This window comes from Ruditapes philippinarum, unplaced genomic scaffold (genome assembly GCF_026571515.1).
Source record: "Ruditapes philippinarum isolate M1 unplaced genomic scaffold, ASM2657151v2 ctg2323_1_1_1_1, whole genome shotgun sequence".
Classification (NCBI taxonomy): domain Eukaryota; kingdom Metazoa; phylum Mollusca; class Bivalvia; order Venerida; family Veneridae; genus Ruditapes; species Ruditapes philippinarum.
Genome location: NW_026865127.1, coordinates 25,996 through 46,030, shown reverse-complemented (window position 1 = coordinate 46,030; position 20,035 = coordinate 25,996). Strand labels below are relative to the sequence as shown.

Genomic DNA, 20,035 nt, shown 5'->3' with positions numbered 1-20,035 from the left:
ATTATTGATATTATTCTGCAGGAATTACATGACGTTAATTGCATTTGAAACATTCTCTTATTTAAAAAATGACACAATGAATCATTTCAATATAGTCGATAGGAAAGTCTTGAAATTTTGGCACGTTTGCTTCTATCATGTACGAACACTGAACTATGTAGGTACTGTACGTATTATCAAATATCATTTTATTTTGCAAAAGGCTATGAGTCCCCGGCCAATATCATGTCAGTTCATAGTGATGACAAGTTGCTGGCTTATAGCGTCTTGATGACAGGATATGGAATTTGGGGTGATATAATTAATTCAGCTGAATCTAGAAGAAACCAGGGCGTGTTAAGATATGCAAGTACGTTAACTGTTGTATGTATGTGCATGTATGTAGACTGTGCTTAATGAGGGCCAATCTGCCCACTTAGTACTTGAAGCACAAAGTGGTGATTATTTACCTTCATGCAATTTCAATGGAGTACAAGCCGTCACTATCTGTGCTAGGGGACCAATATCTCGGAAACCAATAGGCCCTCAAACTGCACAGGTCGCAAGATCAAAAATCAAGGTCTAATTGACCTAGAATGTCGTAACGGTTTTTGAGCTACACCTTTACAGCAAATTGGTCCTTGGCAAAACTTAAAAGGGGCGTGACTTGGGCAGTAGAGGGCCCCTTTTTAATTTTGGGTCGAGGAATCAAAGGTCAAGGTACGTTGACCTTGAATGACAAACGTTTTCTAAGCAACATTGCATGCAACTTCCGACATGCTGACAAGGGGGCATGTTTGTTTTATAAACATCTTTTGTTGTTTTTTAGTTGCTTTTGCCGAGTATGTATTTATAAAAAACCAGCGCAGATTGCTGTTGTCAATACAGCATAACAGCGAAGAATCTCTAATGCAAGTAAAAACCAAACCACAAACTACGGAGGTTGGCTCTAATTTAAATGAAACAACTATGGGAAATAATACAGGGACGGAAACAGAAGTTTGGACAAGTAGAACAAAGTATGTTATGAAACGTTTACATACTTTACTCGACTTTTTCGAAGACAATGATTAAGCTATACATTCAGATATCTTGCCCGCTCCTGTTACCGTCCACAAACTTTAACATTGTTCATGTTTTCTCTTAATGGATTGTCTACATACTTGGACACAAGAATCCTTTGGACAAGACCTATAAGTAGACCAGATTGAACTTAACCTTGACTCATAAATGACATAGACTTTCAATTTTGTTGATTTTTGCTTTAATAGGCTATTACTTTGTTAATCCTGAATCAATTGGCTTTATACTTGGACATAACAATTCTTTGGACAAGACTTTCAATTGACAAAATTTACCGTATCCTTTACTCATAAATGATGTCAGCCTCGAAGATCAAATTATTGTTGCTATAATTGGCTATGATTTTATTATTTATGAATGAATTGTCTATGCAGTTAAGTAGATCAAACTGAATTTGACATTGATTCATTCATGACGTTGACCGAGTGATGAGCGCGTTGAACTAGTAATCTCGTTATATCTGACTGCTTGGGTTCAAATCCCGTTAGGGGTAAGCCGTTGCTTCCTTGTGCAAGAAAAATTACACTCGTTACATAGTACTGATTTGTTCCAGGAACACATTCGAGATTGTATCTGAAAGCTTATAGTTTCCGAAACAAACGAACTAAAATAAATTCTATATAAACTAATGACCGTGGCATTGTTGGTCAAATTACAATGTATTGTAATTTTACAAGTTTTGCTATAATTTGCTACCCAGATAGCAGACAGTAGTTGGCCCAACGTTGGGCCAATTACATTTGCTTTGTTGGCCCAACACATAATGCCAGCGTTGGCCCAATGTCAATTTGCTAATTGGGGCAACGTTGGGCCAACGGTTGGTATATGGTTGGCCCAACGACTGCTTTCCTACTCTTATCGTTGGCCCTCCATTGGCCCAATGACTGGTTTTCCTTCCTATTGTTGGCCCTCTGTTGGCCCAACAACTGGTTTCCCTTCTTCTTGTTGGCCCCCCGTTGGCCCACTGACTGGTTTCCTACAATAAACATTGGCCCTTTGTTGGCCCAATGCCTTGTTTTCATAAAAGAACAAAATATATATATACTAATTACTACAATTTATTACTAAATGTTGTTCACATATCATTTTCATTTTCTTCTCTTTGTTGTTGCAACATTTTAGTCAATCTCTTCCTCCGCCCGCCTTCCCTATCCTTGGCATATCTTAGGCACTCCTTCATTGTCTTCTCGATTTCATTATTAGTAGACCCCTGTCTTCTTCCTCTTACAGCATCTGCAATTTATACAGTTTACTGATTTTATTTAAATATACACTACTTATTTATAATTTACTAGTAAAAAAGCACATAAATCTGTCAAAATGCAAATAGAGCTAAGGGGATAAGACTTTGATAGTAAAGAAATATTTTAAATTACAAGTCAATAGATTTAATAGTAACAGAGATATTTGACATAATTAAAAATTTTAACCTAAAATTTTTAAGTTAAAAAGGGGCATAATTCTGTCAAAATACAAATAGAGTTATGATGATCATTTACAACACAAGAGTCACATCTTACACCCACGGTGTAAAATAATTTTCTAGCACCGGTGAAATCACCTTTGAAAAAGCAAAAATACAAACCTAATATGACTTTTGTAAGTCTATAGCTAAGTTTTTCGAATGGTTTTTTCGAGCCTTTTCCAACCCAGTTGCATTCTAGGGCAACTTCCTGGGACAAAGTGTGAGACATAACATGGCGAACAATGCTCTCCCAATTAGACATAAATTTGCTGTCTGAAATGAAATAAAAACAATTTTTTGCAGTCGGGTAAAGTAATTTGTGTTTAGTGCGAAGTTACACTTCAAATTAAATTTACACAAAGTTTCGTATACATTCTACTGCAATGAGTGGTGTAACTGTTAAAAAGTCTAGTAACAAAGCAGAATTTTGCAAATAACTCATAATCAATCATAATTACCTATTTATACTCAGAACAGATTGTATGAGCTTAACACTGCAGTGCTAATTGTAGCTTGTCAGTTTTTACTAACTTGCAATTTTTTTGCAGTTATCACAATAAATTCAGATGTAAAACTATAAACATATCATATTTTAAGCTGATAAACACTGATAGAATTAAATGGTTTTAATTTCATTACAAAAATCAAATTCATTCTGGCTTGTTTACCTGAAAACATCAAAGTATTTTCCTTTTACCAATCCGCCATTTTGTATTAATCACATGACCTGGTCACGTGGATAGTATAACAGGTTTTAAAACACTAATTCCGTGCAGGTTTAAATACATAACTATATTAGAAGGGTTTATTTAAAAGATTAAAGTAAAAAACTCTAGATCTACTTACATTTTTCAGTGTTGAGAAATTGCAGTCTAATACAAATTTATTTAGCTCTATCTGTAAACACGTCCACGCAGCTTCGAAATCAAGCGAGGGAAAGGATGGGTAGTGCCAAAATGATCCTATTTTCAATTATTGATAACATAACCAGAGGTTAATTAGAGTTCAGAGTGGAAGATTCCGGAGGTTTATTATGGTTATTCCAGCACATGTATAATTTCTTTAGATTATACATCAGATCTTCAAGATTTCTATAGATATATTGATACATATCCCCTACTATACTGCATAGCCTGGGCTTTGGTCATTTCTAGACTCAAAAAGTAATTATTTCTTACATGTCTCATTTAATTTATATGAGTATTTCTTGAATGTGACAATATATAACGTTGTCAGTAACTATTGGATTGCTTTCATACTTGGGCACAGCAATCCTTGGGATTAGATAATAATTATGAACTTGACATAAAAAGTCAAATAAGTAAATTTGCTACATTTGGCTATAACTTTGTTATTTATTCATTTATTTATTTATTTGGTTTATACTTGGGACACTAATAACAGAACCACCATGTTGAGTAATTCAAACATGACCTTGGTCTATGAATGACCTTTGTTGCTTATTTACGAATCTGATTTATAATTGGACAAAAATTCCGGGATATTGAATTTTTCAAATATGACCTTGAACCTAAAATGACCTTCACCGTCAAGGTCAAATTATTTGAATTGTCACAACTTTTTCTTTTTTATCATTTATTATAATAGACAGACTTGATTCATAAAACACATATCACTTTCATGTTGAATATTTTTTAAGTATGACCTTTATCTGTAAATGACCTCGACAGTTAAGGTCAGTTATGAATTTTTATTATATTTTATACAAGAAAATGTTTTTTGAAGCATTCTTTATTACAGTATGCTTCTCCGATGTGTTTGACTAAAATCGAATGTGGTATGACACCAGTGCCTTTACGAAAATGTATCTGGAAAGTAAGAAAAGAAATGCTATTCGATTACTAATTATCTTAAATTCTGAATTTTTAGTTGTGCTCCAACAACAACAAAAGAAAGTGTAGTCGGGACTGCAGTATGTGTTACCTCGCCTACACATGTATCTTTTTCAACGACCACAAAGCCAGATTTGTCAGAGATGACCATGTATATGAATGGATATTGAATTATTCAAATATGACCTTGAACCTAAAATGACCTTCATCATCAAGGTCAAATTATTTGAATTTGCTTAAATTGTCACAATTTTTTCTTTTTTATCATTTATTATAATAGACAGACTTGATTCATAAAACACATATCACCTTCATGTTGAATATTTTTTAAGTATGACCTTTATCTGTAAATGACCTCGACAGTTAAGGTCAGTTATGAAATTGTAATTATATTTTATACAAGAAAATGTTTTTTGAAGCATTCTTTATTACAGTATGCTTCTCCGACGTGTTTGACTAAAATCGAATGTGGTATTGTAGTGTATGTTTCCTCACCTACACATGCATTTTCAACGACCACAAAGCCAGATTTGTCAGAGATGACCATGTATATGAATACGTCCTCACAAAGAACGAAGTTAATGAGCTTTTTATTTCAACTAATAACTAATAATTTCAATGCGGTAAATATTTATTCAATAGTTCAAATTGTTTTATGGATTCAAAAATACATCTTTTATATATGACGCGGCACTGGCTACATTAAAGCAAGATAAAGTGTCACTAGAATATCTTTTTTCTTCTATTAAAAAATACATTTCTTGCATGAGTCAAAAGGAACAATGACAACACATAAGCTGCTATCTAATATTCATTTAGCTCTACTTAATTAATGCTGTTATATTTGTTATAATTCTGCTTTAAATTGGAATCTCTAAGGAGAAGGTTAATTTAAAAACATTTTGCAGTATTATCCCATTTTGACATTGAATTCCTTGGTTAAAGTTTTTGTTTAGGTTCATATTTCAATTAGTATCAAAGATATTCTATTTAAACTTGAAGTACATGTACTTGTTCACCACCAAAGAAATGCACCTTTGTGAGACAGATAATCATCTTAATTATTTCCTATTTTGACTTGGAATATTTGCCTTTTTCTCAAAAACCATTAAAGGTATTCACTTCAAACTTGAAATTTATGCAGGTTAGTCTACTAAGCATGTTTTCAAAATTATGCCTCTATTCTGTCCTGCCTTCTTTCATCTATACGGCACTGAGAAAAGTAGATAGTGGACAGGTCTTGCTTTAATTGTAACATTATGATATTAATATATAAAGTGTTTAACATAAATAACGGACAGTTCTATTTTCAAAGCAGGACAATGATGACCAATTATAAATACCGTCATGTAGCAGTTAATGGTTCGATTTTTTATTCATGTTTATAAGATGCCAAATAATATTCTTTTGTGATTTTCATTATGCACAGCTTGATTCAAGAGATGATATCACGACATTGCATAGCCAAGAGTGGAAAATAAAGCTTGAAAATCCAAGTCTACCTGAAACTGAAAATTCAATACTTGAACATATTATCAATATTGATGGCGAGGTTTTCCGATTGTCTAAACTAGAATTTCATACGAAGTTAGTCTATTTTTTAAAATCAGTAGCCCAACTGGAAAAAAATGACAGTGGCTTCCACTATGTAACTCAGCCACTATGAGATATTGCAAAATTTATTGTCTTCTTTCTAAAGACCACTTTTGTATTCCTTACTTCAACTTTGGTCAAACTTTGCATTCACTTTTACGTACTGTAGACATAACTGACTAATTAACGGTTTACATGGATATAATTTCATGTCTATAATCATACCATGTTACAATCTCTATTATTTGTATAGTGTATTTTGTTTTTGATTACAGGTTGTTAACAGACAGGATAAAATTGTTCAGCAATATGCCATATTTTACAAAAAGATGAATGAAAGGAAGCTATAGAGTTAATATGTTTCTGCATACGCACATTTCTGTAAATAAGTGCTGTTATCAGTTTAAACAATAACAATGTGTTTGAATGCACTTTGGTTATATTTTAAAGTTATGATTCTTTGTGTAATATACGAGTAAGCAAGATGTTTTCGGATCTGTCTATTCTGTATTTAGGTTTCTAATTTATCTATTTGGTTCATTATTTGACATATAGACCAAAAGACAATATTGTTTCTGTTCCTCAAAAGGTGTCAAACATGTTTTAATTTATTATTTATGTTCCGTAGATACTCGTCATAAATATATACGGTTTTACAGGGAATATCCAAATATTCTGAAAATTTGTCAGGAAGTTTGAAGATTGGTCACCTCCGGTCAAAAACTAGGTCACAGGAGCTAAAAATAGAAAAAGCTTTTTTTAACACTATAGTGGCTGCCAGGTTTTTGATCCAAAAATTTGAAATTTTTCCAAAAGGGAAAGGGGGGTTTTGTGATTTTCTAGTTCGAGTTCGAAGATTAGTCATCTCCGGTCAAAAAACAAGGTCACAGGAGCGAAAAATAGAAAAAGCTTGTAATCACTCTAGGCTGCAGTTTTGATCCAAATATTCTGAAATTTGTCAGGGGAAGGTTGCGCTGATGGTTTCTAGATCAAGTTCGAAGATTGGTCATCTCCGGTCAAAAACTAAGTCACAGGAGCTAAAAATAGAAAAATATTTTTAATACTAGTGGCTGCAGTTTTGATCCAAATATTCTGGAAATTTGTCAGGAAGATTGTTTTGATGATTTTCTAGGTCAAGTTTGAATATGGGTCGTCTCCGGTCAAAAATAAGGTCACATTGCCCAAATATGGAAAAACCTTTTTAACACACTAGAGGTCACATTTGTGACTGAATTGGCATCAAACTTGGCCAGGATGATTGTCTAAGACATTGCTTGGATGCGGTTGATGGGTCAGGGGAGCGATCCAGGGCCTTCATCGCCCTCTTGGTTTAGTTCACATATGAAATAACCATAGATGTATGGTATGTCGCGAACAAGACTCAAGTTTCTACCACTAATGTCAAAGTCATTTTGGAGGTTCAAACTTTGTCATTTTTTATCTTATATAGATATAAATGGTGGTGGTGGTGTCCGCGCAGAAACTTCAGTATGCATGAAAGGACTTTAATTGTTCTTTCACATATTAAATAACCATAGATGTATGTTATGTTGCGAACAAAACCTGGGTTTCCTTGACTAAGGTTAAGGTCACTCTGGGTGTTCAAACTTTGTCATTTTGAATTTTTATGTTATATAAATATAGAAGGTGGTGGTAATGTCTACTCTGAAACTTCAGTATGCATGAAAGGATTTTAATTTTTCTTTCACATATGAAATAACCATAGATGTATAGTTGTCGTGAAAACAACCCTGGCTTTATACAAACTAGGTCCAAGGTCAATGTGGGGGTTTCAACTTTGTCATTTTTTAGTGTTATATAAATATAGAAGATGGTGGGTCCTGTTCGCTCTTAAACTTCAGTATGCATGTAAGGATTTCAATTTTTCTTTCCACTATTTAAAGAAACCAATAGATATATTGTGTGTGCCATGAACTTTTAGAACTTCACCCGGGTTTCTAAACTAAGGTCAAGGTCACTGTAGAGGTTCAAAACATGTTTTTATAGATATAGATTGGTGGTGGTCGTGGTCCGCTCTGAAACTTCAGTAATGCAAGAAAGTAATTTTCAATTTTTCTTTCATAAATGAAATAACCAAACCTTTTAACATGTATGGGCGTGTCTCGAACAAGACTCTGGTTTCTATGACTTAGGTCAAAAGGTCACTGTGGGGGGGGGGCAAAACTGTTTTCAAAACTTTTTTTGATGTTTAAATATACTATAGGAAGAGATTGGTCTTGTCTGCTCTGAAACTAATATGCATGAAAGGATTTTATTTTTTAAATTCACATATGAAATTGTTATAAATTTATGATGTGTTGCCCTAAAGACCTGTGTACGCCTTAGTTCAAGGTCACTGCTATTTTCAATATTTATGTTATATACATATAAATGGTGGTTGTTGTGTCTGGTCTGTAACTTCCATATACATGAAAGTTTCAATTTTTATTTTAAAATATAAAGTCACCATAGATGGACAATGTGTTGCGAACAAGACCGAGCTTTCTTTGTCTAACTTAGAGGTCACTGCTCGAGTTAAGACTGTCAATTTTTACCCCCACACTAGCATGTAATAGGTGCTTTATAACGAGAATCCTTCGGGGGCATTTGTCACTTTCTGTGACAGCTCTTGTTTAAAATCATTTGTTAATTTTGAAAACAAATTTTGAAAAACACTTTTTTATTTTCTTCGATCATCATATTCATCGAATAAAGCGTAACTTGTGTTCGTTTTAACACTTCATCTTATTTCGGTGCTGTCGAAGTTTATTTTTAATGCGTCACTATTTTATGTGTTTTATATAAAATTAATGTTAATCCTTAAAATATTTATAACTTTAATTTTGTACCTTTCTACAACAATATGCTAAATAAAACAAGCGTCAGATTTCAAGATGAAACAATTCTTTAGTTTGACCATTTTCCTTAAATGTAGAACAATTCAGTAACATTCGTATTAAGAGCATGATGGTTCGAGCAACAGAATAGCTAAAATGTCTCCTAAAGGCATTTTGTACACTATTTTTAAGTTGAATTGTCTATCAACAAATTATTAACCATTCTTATTTACGTAACTACTTTTATATCCTTATTCACTTTCGCCATGTTTTCTGTTTTAATTATGGTTGTCCGGCAACCAAGGTTTTTAGATTTAGGAATACAAGATGACTAGCTGATGTAAATAGAAATATATATGTACTTTGGCTTATTTTAAATATTTTTTTTTTAATATTTGGACGTTATCAAGTCTTGAGTTCATCTCCTTTGAATTAATTTATAGTTTTCCTTGTAACTTAACAGATATAACACAAAACGACATATTCTGTGTACATGTATATCTATTCCAAAGTATTCAGACCTTCTTCACTGTCGCAATCAACCTAAAATAATTGAATTGCCTAATTATGTTTATGTAAAAAAATTGAACCGTGATTATAAATCGCATATACTAGTATGATCTGCAACAACAGAAAATAATTGCTCAGTACTGGTTGGTTCCAGGAACGGATTCGAAAGTGTGTCTATAGGCTTATAGCTTCCTACACAATCGAACAAAAATCAATTCTGTATAAACCAACAGAAAATAACAAAAATAAATTAAAATTTGAAGCGCAATATTTTCTGCTTGTTTAGTAAGATACATATTTCAACTTTTGGGCCAGTAGTTTTTTTCTAGTCTTGAACTAGATTTACAGACTGTGTGATCAATATGTAATTATACTTTTAATCATTTAACAAACTTGCATAGATCTAAATATAAAATTTAGCAAGGAAAGAAAACAATAAATCCCACAATACATTTGGAGGAATCCGAGCACGTTATTTTTAGACTTACGTTATACGAATGTAAAGGTTTCAAAGATTTGACCTCTCATTTCATGCACCAAGCCTTTGCAAGGATATTATTTTGAATTAATTAGGGCGTATTCTTTAAGTATTGGCACTTCTGATAGCCTTGTAGTATGCCTATTGATGAAAATATCAGTTTAGTCTTTGGTCTTCAAAGAGATAATTTTACAATGTATACAATATCATTCTTAATCTCAATCTCCCTACACCCCCACCCCCAAGTTCTATTGTAGAATAAATGCCACAAAGACTGAGTATACATGCCTTAAAAGGGAGAGAAGGAGAGAAGGAGATCAACACTACATTACAACACGTATGTAACACACACACGCATGCACGCACACGAGCACGCGCGCGCACGCACACACACACACACACACACACACACACACACAACATTGATATACCATTATCAAGAGATAAAGGAGTAACTGTGAACATAAATTGGAACATACTATGTCGTGTTAAACTTATCTTCTCTTGTGTATATTAAATATTTAATTATACAACAACATATGTATAATAATGTATATTAGGTAATGTATGAGTCTGAGGTGAGTTAAAATAGGACTGCATGCTTTACAATAACAAATCATAAACAAGTGCCGCACATATTGGTATGAAGAATTAGACGACCGTATCTGAGACGGAATGCTCGGAGTAATCAACTACAGTGGCAGTGTCCCTGGTTGTACATGTACATAGTGCTTCAAAGTCACGAATAACTACGATGCCTAGGTAAACAAAAGTTTCTCCGCTGATGAGCAGTTTTACAGCAGAGTCGGTTACATACGTCATTTAATGTCGTCTCCACGCATATCTCATCCTGAGATACAAAGAAGTAGGGCTCAAAGTATCTTGATGCCATCACTGGTTCCAGTGTGCATCTTCATCGTTACTGGAAGCAAGTGTGATTGGTGTAGGCCATAGCGATGTAGAAATTTAATGCCAGATAATCAGCTTTGACTTCCGGTGTCAGTCGTAACTATTATTGAGACTGCATGGCTACCCATAATGATATATACACAAATGTATGTGGTCTAAAGTTTCGTTCAAGTTTAGTATCAGTTAATTTGTCCACGAAAATATATTACGGCATACATTCCAGCTTATGAATGCGGTTGGTTGCGATTGTACGGTTGAGTGCACATCTACTTCCATATCGATATGTCCTTTGTCCATAATGGTACGAAAAATGCCAGCTATCCCTCGTGGAACATGGCCAATTGGAAGTCCTGCTACATCTCGCAACCGTAGCTTGCGTTTTTTGGTCAGTGACACTATCATGTAACAATGTTTGGAATGACTCAAGTGGCGGCAACCACACCAAGCAGGCATCAGTATCATGGATATTTGTATATTCAGGCTCTACAGTTAGACGTGTTGGGGGTGTAGTTGATGGTGGTCTTATTTGAAAAGCGTGATACCCTTTGATAACTGACTTTTTAAGGACCATGGATTGTCCTGAAGTTTCCTGAAAAATAAAAATTATTTCATTAATAAAGGAAAATTAGATTTAACAATAGCTTTATTTATATAAAAAAGTAATCTTAATGAGAATAAGTTAGGAAAAAAGAATAAATAACAGCACAGCATTAAAGCATTTATTTATTTTTTATGGGCTAGCCATGTTTAAAACTATTATTCTTTATTTTTTACCACTGAGGAGGCTGCATTCTGGGCTGGACTACATTGAACACTTTTTCTCTTTCCCTTAGGCATTAGAATCTGAAACAATAAAACAAGTAAACAAATGAGCTTGTCATGTCATGATGTGAGTAATGACAAAGAACAATAACCAAAAGTCCGGGGTGGGGGTGATTACAAAAATGTTCATGCTAGAGTGATAAATCTATCACATGTGATGTGTGTGATAATAAGTAACAAACATTTGAAGATAAAAGGAGATACCTCAAGAAATGAAGAAGTAATAATAATAATAATAATAATAATAATAAAAATTATTAAATTTTAAACAAAATTCTAAGTTCAATGGGGAAATAATTCTGTAAAAAAATTTGTGCTAAAGTAATATATTTTGTCACACATCCTGCAGGTGATGAAAAACCATGTATTTGAAGTTTAAAGTGGATAACTTAAAACTAAAGAAGTTACTGTACAGTTAAAAATAATATTTTAGAATCTAGAACAATAATATTTCAATGTTGCAGCAGTTTATACTACATAAAACACCATATTTTAGCATGGACTGCATAATTCACTTGCAATAATAACATAAATAAATTAAATTTTATATTTCTTTGTATACAAACCAAAATTTGCTTTAAAAAATAGTTTCTAAAACCTATTGAATAATTTTGAGGCGGTCCCTTCCTGGAAAATTGCATGACCCGCTAATGGACAACGTGATGCAATTTAATTGACCAGCGCTATCACTATAATTCCTTATGCATTTTTTAAACGGCTGCTGCTGCAGATAGTTAACATATTGGGCATCAAATACCTACCAGCTTTGATCTAATATCTTTTTGGGTTTTTCAGCAATAAAGCAGCGACTGCAAATTTGTGTTGTTACTGGCGCAATATTTCGCGACAAACGGAAACGCTTGGTAAAGCATCTGAATGAATCTGATTAGAATTATCCGGATGTTTACTTTTTTTTCGGTGTCGAGGAGCTAATTAACATCCTAATGCACATGACTGTTAGGTTATAACACTTTTAAGTTCAAAACATTTAGTAAAATAATTTATTAAATAACTGACTGACCCGTTATTGGCTATGATCCGCTATTGGCTAACTCACTGTACGACCTCTGACAAAAGCGTCAGTGAAACAATTCTTTGGCTCAATTGTCTTGGGCGTTCTTACTTTCATAAGTAAGAGATCGCGAGTTTGTGCCCTAGTTAGAATATTTTCTGAAGCTTTCACATCCTTCTTTTACGACTTATGAGCTAACAATGCTCTCGTCTGGTATGATTGATTCATGAAATTTGTTTAAAAGCGAAATGGTTTCTGATATAAAAATCGAAATAACCTCTGAATTTAAAAAGAAAATCAAATTTTTATTATTATAATGTATTCGCACGGATATGACGCGAATAATAACAGAATGATCAGCTTTTTGAATTTATGTTACATTGGCGTTCCATACAAATAAATTGCCCATGATTACGAATAATTGAGAGGATCATTTATGGTTACTGAAATTATACATACTGACATTCCTGGGAAGTTATATTTGTAATAGTCAATTTTGTACAGCAAGTTGGTTATTTTAAGTTATATTTTTATCAGTTTTTGATGTTTACTTCACGCTAGTGTAAATATATGAATACACACATTCGTGACATATTTATTTACTGATAAAACATTATCGGCCTTCATATTGGATAAATTTAAACAACAGGTTGGTATACTCATCTTTCTATGTTGCATATATATGTAACTGTTTGGTGTTGTGGTGTGGCTTATTTTTTTCTTATTTGCTCTAAGACTTGATAAAGCTCGAGTTCTTCCGCATTTCAAATGTGCAATGTTGTTGTTTATTTAACGTGGATTTAGAACTGTTCCGCTTTACATACATACTATATTGCTGGTCGACTTTACATTAAATAAAATTATGTAAACATATTTTACCTGTCGGCTAACAAACAAAGTATTCCATAGTTTCGTTAATATTTTTAACAGTATTGTTGTAAATCTCATTAAAAAGTGTTCATAAGTTATGATTTTAACATGAAAACCCCACGGTAACATACGAATTTTAACATGCAAATGAAGACTTGTATAATTAGCTCGTGTATTCGCTATGTCACAATGGTAAAATCAAATGTAACTATGTGGATCACAGCAAATAGGAGATATTTTTGTGCAAACAAACTTTTACCGTTTTAGTTTCACGGTGCATTAGCCCTGAAAAAAAAAAAAATAATTATCTCATAAAAAGATTGAATTTGTATGAAAACACCCGTAATTTTATGCGGAAATATACCGTTAAATTCGGACTGCTTCTTAAAAATGTTTGTTAATTTTCTATTGATGTACGCATGACCTAAAGGTGGAGTTTCTCATGCAAAAAGAAATTGTACTTTCGCCACAATGAGGTTGTAGATTTAAGGCTTATAAAACTCATCTTGGTTGTCTGGACACCAAAATAAGAACGGGAGTCGATTTGAAACATATTTAATTAACGAAATGAAGCTATTTCTTTTTCTATTAAATTTATTTAATGTAGCTTTAAATACTATAGTATGGTTTATCCTGTTATTCATGCAGTTACTTACTTATAGATTATATATTTAAAAAAGAAATTATTTCCAAGTTTTGTTTTTATGTAGTCAATTAAAAAACAGACTTTTTCTTGAATTTGTTTAGATTATGTATTAATATTATGTTTCACGAGAAAAAATGTAGTTTAGGTCAAATCAATGCAACCAGCACTTTCGAAGCGTTATGGTATTCTGTACAGATATTTCGGAGGTTAGAAAAATAAAATTATCATATCTTAACCAAATGAAAGAATATATTTAGAGTACAACTATTCTAAAGGGAAATCCCTTAGGCTCACCTTTTTTAAGTCAAAAAATCAAATGAGGCTGCGTTTAGTGCCTGTCGTTCACTCTTGTTAGTCTTTCATTTTTATTGCTTTTTTGAAAGGCTTTCACTTTTAAAAGAGGAAAAATATCCAAAAAGTGAATATCTTTGAAAGTTTTAAAGAAATGGACCATACTAGGGAAAGTTTGGAAAAAACAAGCGGTTTTAAAGCATGCGTCAAATAGCTGCGGAGGAATTTTCATCTATGCACTTAGCCGTAAAATGCTACCTTTACGAATGTCTAAATCTACGCACGTCAAGACAGAACATATTACGAGTACTTGTACGTTTTATTTATTTCAATCTAATTTATTAGTACGTATTCGTCGCGCGACTGCCCCGCGCCTGACCAATTTAATTTTGTAAATACGTACAAATAAACTTTAACCTATACTAAAAATATGATTATATGTGTCTACCTATTTAAATGATGCCAATTGATGATTTGTCAGGACTTAACTGGGGCGCGAAATTAGTTATAAGATTAATATTATAATAGGAGTAAAGACATTACAAAAAGATGCTGTGTTTAATTTTCTCAAGTTAGCGATATAAGACCATTATTTATTTGATGCGATTCAAAATTTCGAGACAAAAAAGAAAATTCACGAAACGTGATTATTAAGAAAATTATTGTTTTAGAAAAATGGCAGAGGAAGAAGCGGTTCCTGCTGATAAAGATGTGATAGCCAAGTGTACATGTAAGATTAAAACTACAGATTATGATGTCCGTCTAACAGATGCTGAATTTAGGTGGCATATAGCAGGCAACAAACAGATGAAGGGTAAAACAATGTATTTAATAAATATGTATACATTTGGTGTAGATTGTTTCAAAGGGGACAAAAGGTTTACATCATAAGTTAAAGTAACTATCATAAATTAAAGTAACTTAGTAACATATTGATATTAAATGGTGACTTTAGAAAATCTATAGATTATTTTCTTTCTTAAAACAAAATCATTTTAATCTAAAAAGGTAAAGTATTGTATCGAATTAATTTAGAAGTAAGCATTATATGTATTTTCTTCATGTTCAAACTGTTAGTACAAGGGCTTAGAAAGCAGTGAAGCTTTTTATAATCTAATAAAATAAAAAAAATGTCATTTTAGGTGGTATTTTATGAAAACACACATACGCGAGTATATATTTGTAGGACTTCAAGTCGTCAGAGTAGTTGACATTTTAGCTGTAACTCTGGGCAACTCCACAAAAACAGAAATCGACAAGAACGGTGTAAGCGTTTCGTATGTGAAACAAGGAAAAAAGTTAATTTTGAAATTATGTTGTGTTACATTCACATCAGGCGATTCACAAATTGTCTCAAACTTATATCAACAGATATCGACCTTAATCAGGAAAAGTAAGGGTTTTATTATATAATAATTGTTCTTTAACTTACGTAACATTGCTATGTTATATTCATTTGATTTTTGTTATTGAATATTAATACGGATCGAGCCACCTTTATAACCAGACAAAGAGTAACTCTTTAAAAGACGTTTGTTTTATTTTTACTGTTCTCTAAAATTACATCGTTTCAGAATGTATTTATTTTATGTACGTCTATTCGTTTCTCCCTCGATGTCAGGTATAAAATATTATATGATTATAGTTGAACAGAGACCTCGGAAGTTATTAGTGTTGATTAATCCAGTCAGTGGAAGAAGTAAAGGTAGATCTACATATGAACAAAAGGTGGCACCTATCTTCAAAGAAGCTGGAATTGAGACAGATGTTATTGGTAATGTACGGTGGTATTAACTTGTAAAATAATGCTTTATTCATTGATTTATTTTGGTGGCGAGGGGGCGTTTGCATATGACATGAAGTCGAGAAGAATGCATATAAAAGTGAAGTGAAAGCACTTATTCTTCTCGTATTAAACTGCGTCTGTATCTTTAATATTTCAGTGTTATTATTACAGCATCAATAATTGTTTAATAGTTTGTAATGTAAATAATAAAAGAAATACCACAACTCCGAGTTAGATATCAACTTTTATTGTTATGGTTTTTAGGCACGTTAAAATATTTTACTCACATTAAAAATGAATTGTCTCAAAAAAAAGAAAGAAAACAAAATAAGATAAGTTTACGACGCTTATCTCATTTGTACCTTTTGCAAACACCAAGGTTGGCTAAAGAGAAGATTTTGTATAAGACTAGTAAATATACTTTAAAGATAATAAATATAAACGTAATATTTTATAGTAAATATACTTTAAAGATAATAAATATAAACGTAATATTTTATAGTAAATATACTTTAAAGATAATAAAAATAAACGTAATATTTTATAGTAAATATACTTTAAAGATAATAAAAATAAACGTAATATTTTATAGTAAATATACTTTAAAGATAATAAATATAAACGTAATATTTTATAGTAAATATACTTTAAAGATAATAAATATAAACGTAATATTTTATAGTAAATATACTTTAAAGATAATAAATATAAACGTAATATTTTATAGTAAATATACTTTAAAGATAATAAATATAAACGTAATATTTTATAGTAAATATACTTTAAAGATAATAAATATAAACGTAATATTTTATAGTAAATATACTTTAAAGATAATAAATATAAACGTAATATTTTATAGTAAATATACTTTAAAGATAATAAATATAAACGTAATATTTTATAGTAAATATACTTTAAAGATAATAAATATAAACGTAATATTTTATAGTGACACAAAGAGCTCATCATACGGAGGAAATATTATCAACCTATGATCTCAACTCCATCAACGGGTAAGTTAACGCCTCTAAGTTTCTCCGCAGTGTAGTTTTGTACTTACATTGAGAGAAATAAAAGAAATAAAAATAATCATTAACTTTGTTTTTAACATAATGTTATCTCCTTTTGCATTTTGCTTTTTGAACAACCTTTACCATATATTCCTGAAAGGATACAAGCCAAAAGATATTCGACTTGTTTGACAATTTTTCTGTCAGGGTTTAAATCTTTAATGTAATGATTTTTTCCAGATGAATAATTATTATCATGTAAGAAGGCTATCATTTTATGTAAATATGTAAGTTTTAGAGAGAATAATTCACTGTCTGATAAATGATATATATAAAAATATGTATTTGTAATTGAACCATTTCTGATGACACGTATTGATTTAATAATCTGTAATTGCACTATATGTATATTTTAATATTTCTAGATTGGTGTTGGTAGGTGGGGACGGGTTATACCAAGAATGTGTAAATGGTCTAATGAGACGCCTAGCAACAGAACAAAATGTTAATATTGATGATCCTGATGAAAATGTACCGGTCATTTATATCCCTATTGGAGTGATACCATGTGGTAGGTACCCACTAGTATATACAATATACAGTCTGATTTGCATGAAGTGTTACGTTAATTATGAGCAGATGTAAAATCAGATTGATACTATATAAAACATGGTGGAATGCTAGGTGAAACCACGATCATACGACAAATTGTGTCGTTATTCTGCCTAATATCTCTGTTGTTTTATTTTGTTTTGTTACCTAGCGCCCCACAGAGCGAAAATACATGTGGTACAAGTTAGCCAACGTACCAAACTCGCTACATTAGGTTAAGCATAGAGGAGTTGATTAAATTCTATTTTAGATGCCAGAATCTATGCCAACATTACATAATTATGTTAGGTTTTTCCTGTATGGAATACATACGTACGATACATCTGTACATAGTACACATTGAATTAATGTATGTAACTATCAACACTACATGTACATATTGTTCAGTTTCCATATTTTATCATACATCTGTACCATTTAACTTGTTTATTCATTCAAAATATGAAATTGTATTAGTAGACAACTATTTTGATTGGCAAAAGAGTTTATAATGTATTTATATAGGTACCGGAAATGGAATAGCATTAGGCTGTTATGGTAATTGTGATGTTATAACAGCAGCTTTGGCAATTGCAATAGGTAACAATTTGAGTTATACTGTATGTCCTGTTTTTTTGTTATGTTGATCATATGTTATTGAGCGTGCGCAATGTGCATATATAATAAACTAGCTGATCAGCTGATATTACTACACAACTACTATATTATTGTGCAGCAATTCCATGGAAGTCCAAGAAATCCGTGCATAAAATAGGGTGAATTGTGCACCTCTTGTGAAAAGCATGAAACTTGGCATGGTGGCAGGAAATAGTATTTCAATTCATTTTAGCCTGGGATCCACTTTTTAAAAATCCAATATGGCCGCCAAAATCCAAGATGACCACCATATATTAAAATTTTCAGAATATTTGGGTATTTCAGCTGTCGTCATACTTAGAATAGTATAAAAAAGCATCAATTCATTATATTACAGATAAATTTATATTCAGGCCTCTGATCCAGGTTGTGCAAATCCAAAATGGCCGCCAAAATCCAAGATGGCCGCCATTTATTATTTTTTTCGAAATATTAAAGTTTTTCAGCTGTATTCTTTACAGGTCAGTATGAAATAGCACCACTTTATCATATTACACATTTATATATATTCAAGCCTCGGATCCAGGTTGTGCAAATCCAAGATGGCTGCCAAAATCCAAGATGGCCGCCATATTAAAAATTTTAGAATGTTATAGTTTTCTGCTGTTGTCGTCATTACAGAACATAAAATAAGACCAATTTAAAATTATGGTATTGCATATTTATTTATATTCAAGCCTTGGATCTAGGTTTTGCATATCCAACATGCTTGCCGAAATCCAAGATGGCCACCATGTTGAAATTTTCAGAATATGTTAGCTTGTCAGATGTAATCATTTTCAAATTAGTTCAAAATAGCACAACTACATTATATTACATGTTTTTAACCATATCAGCATGAAGAAAATTTTTGGGAGACGTATTGTATTTGCCTTCGCCGTCTGTCTGTCTGTTTGTTCGTCCGCATTAAGCTTGTCCATCTTTCACAGGTCAAACTACAGGTGGGATTTCAGCTCAACTTTACAGGAGTAATCAGTACCATCCCAAGTTGTGGAAATCACCGTCACATTCCGCTTCGCTGCACCAAATGGCCGCAAGAGCTAAAAGCAGAAATATCTTGCCCGGCCTTCACTGGTCAAACTACTGGTTGAATATCAACCAAACTTTACAGGAGAGAGCAGAACTATCCCTAGTTGTGCACACACATCACAAGCACATTTCGCTTCGCTGCACAAAATGGTTGACAGAGCTATAAATAAAAAAAATATTGTCCGGCTTTCACTGGTCAAGTTACTGAAACTTCACATGAGTGACCATGCATAGTTTTGGGAGACATATGTTTTGTGGCAAAAACCCATTTAGTTATGAAACTGTTTTAAAGCATCCGATTCATATTGAAACATGCTCATAATTAAATTGCTCAGATTTATTTTTTAAAAGCATATTTACTTGATTTACGAAAACTCAAAAGAAACAAACGAATAAAACAAAAAATGGAAGTTAAACCATCTCATAATTTCATTATCTGCCCGTGAATAAAAATCTCTTTGCTAATTTTAGGTAATTTCAAGTTCAAGCAACTTGCAATCAAACTAAGCTGAGCCTTATTCCAATGATATAATATGAAGCTGACCTCTTATTGGGTCATTGTGCAAGTGCTAAAGGAATGGTATAGAAATATTTGTATATTTTTACCAACA

General features: G+C 32.2%; 3 protein-coding genes across 5 annotated transcripts in view; 1 reads left to right on the top strand and 2 right to left on the bottom strand.

Annotated features, from left to right (window-relative positions):
- Nucleotides 1–20,035, top strand: part of LOC132727945 (ceramide kinase-like) — a 31,977-nt gene that overhangs the window by 5,492 nt on the left and 6,450 nt on the right. The window contains exons 1-7 of one of the 3 annotated variants that reach the window (XM_060713547.1): nucleotides 12,942–13,190; nucleotides 15,020–15,162; nucleotides 15,535–15,741; nucleotides 15,994–16,122; nucleotides 17,087–17,150; nucleotides 17,573–17,718; nucleotides 18,264–18,338. In XM_060713547.1, the coding sequence (XP_060569530.1) occupies nucleotides 15,024–15,162; nucleotides 15,535–15,741; nucleotides 15,994–16,122; nucleotides 17,087–17,150; nucleotides 17,573–17,718; nucleotides 18,264–18,338 (760 nt within the window). In that variant the 5' untranslated portion in view covers nucleotides 12,942–13,190; nucleotides 15,020–15,023. Of the gene's footprint in view, nucleotides 1–12,941; nucleotides 13,191–15,019; nucleotides 15,163–15,490; nucleotides 15,742–15,993; nucleotides 16,123–17,086; nucleotides 17,151–17,572; nucleotides 17,719–18,263; nucleotides 18,339–20,035 lie in introns of those variants that run through there. The other 2 variants (XM_060713549.1, XM_060713548.1) reach the window with 2 other exon arrangements.
- On the bottom strand, nucleotides 1,795–3,549 carry LOC132727950 (uncharacterized). Its single transcript, XM_060713554.1, has 3 exons — nucleotides 3,196–3,549; nucleotides 2,648–2,800; nucleotides 1,795–2,295 (listed from the first exon to the last, which is right to left on the bottom strand). The coding sequence occupies exons 1-3, from the start codon at nucleotides 3,203–3,205 to the stop codon at nucleotides 2,138–2,140; spliced, it is 321 nt and encodes a 106-aa protein (XP_060569537.1). The 5' UTR covers nucleotides 3,206–3,549; the 3' UTR covers nucleotides 1,795–2,137.
- LOC132727941 (uncharacterized) lies at nucleotides 10,913–11,808 on the bottom strand. Its single transcript, XM_060713541.1, has 2 exons — nucleotides 11,482–11,808; nucleotides 10,913–11,296 (listed from the first exon to the last, which is right to left on the bottom strand). Exons 1-2 carry the CDS (start codon nucleotides 11,542–11,544, stop codon nucleotides 10,913–10,915), a joined length of 447 nt encoding a protein of 148 aa, XP_060569524.1. The 5' UTR covers nucleotides 11,545–11,808.

What these genes read in the sequence shown, in the direction of transcription:
- LOC132727950 (XM_060713554.1), bottom strand. An exon ending in ACTTACAAAAGTCATATTAG is followed by an intron (nt 2,296 to 2,647) that starts GTTTGTATTTTT and finishes TATAAATTGCAG; the next exon opens with ATGCTGTAAGAGGAAGAAGA.
- LOC132727941 (XM_060713541.1), bottom strand. Translation starts at nt 11,544, where the DNA reads ATGCCTAAGGGAAAGAGAAAAAGTGTTCAATGTAGTCCAGCCCAGAAT. An exon ending in AGAATGCAGCCTCCTCAGTG is followed by an intron (nt 11,297 to 11,481) that starts GTAAAAAATAAA and finishes TTTATTTTTCAG; the next exon opens with GAAACTTCAGGACAATCCAT.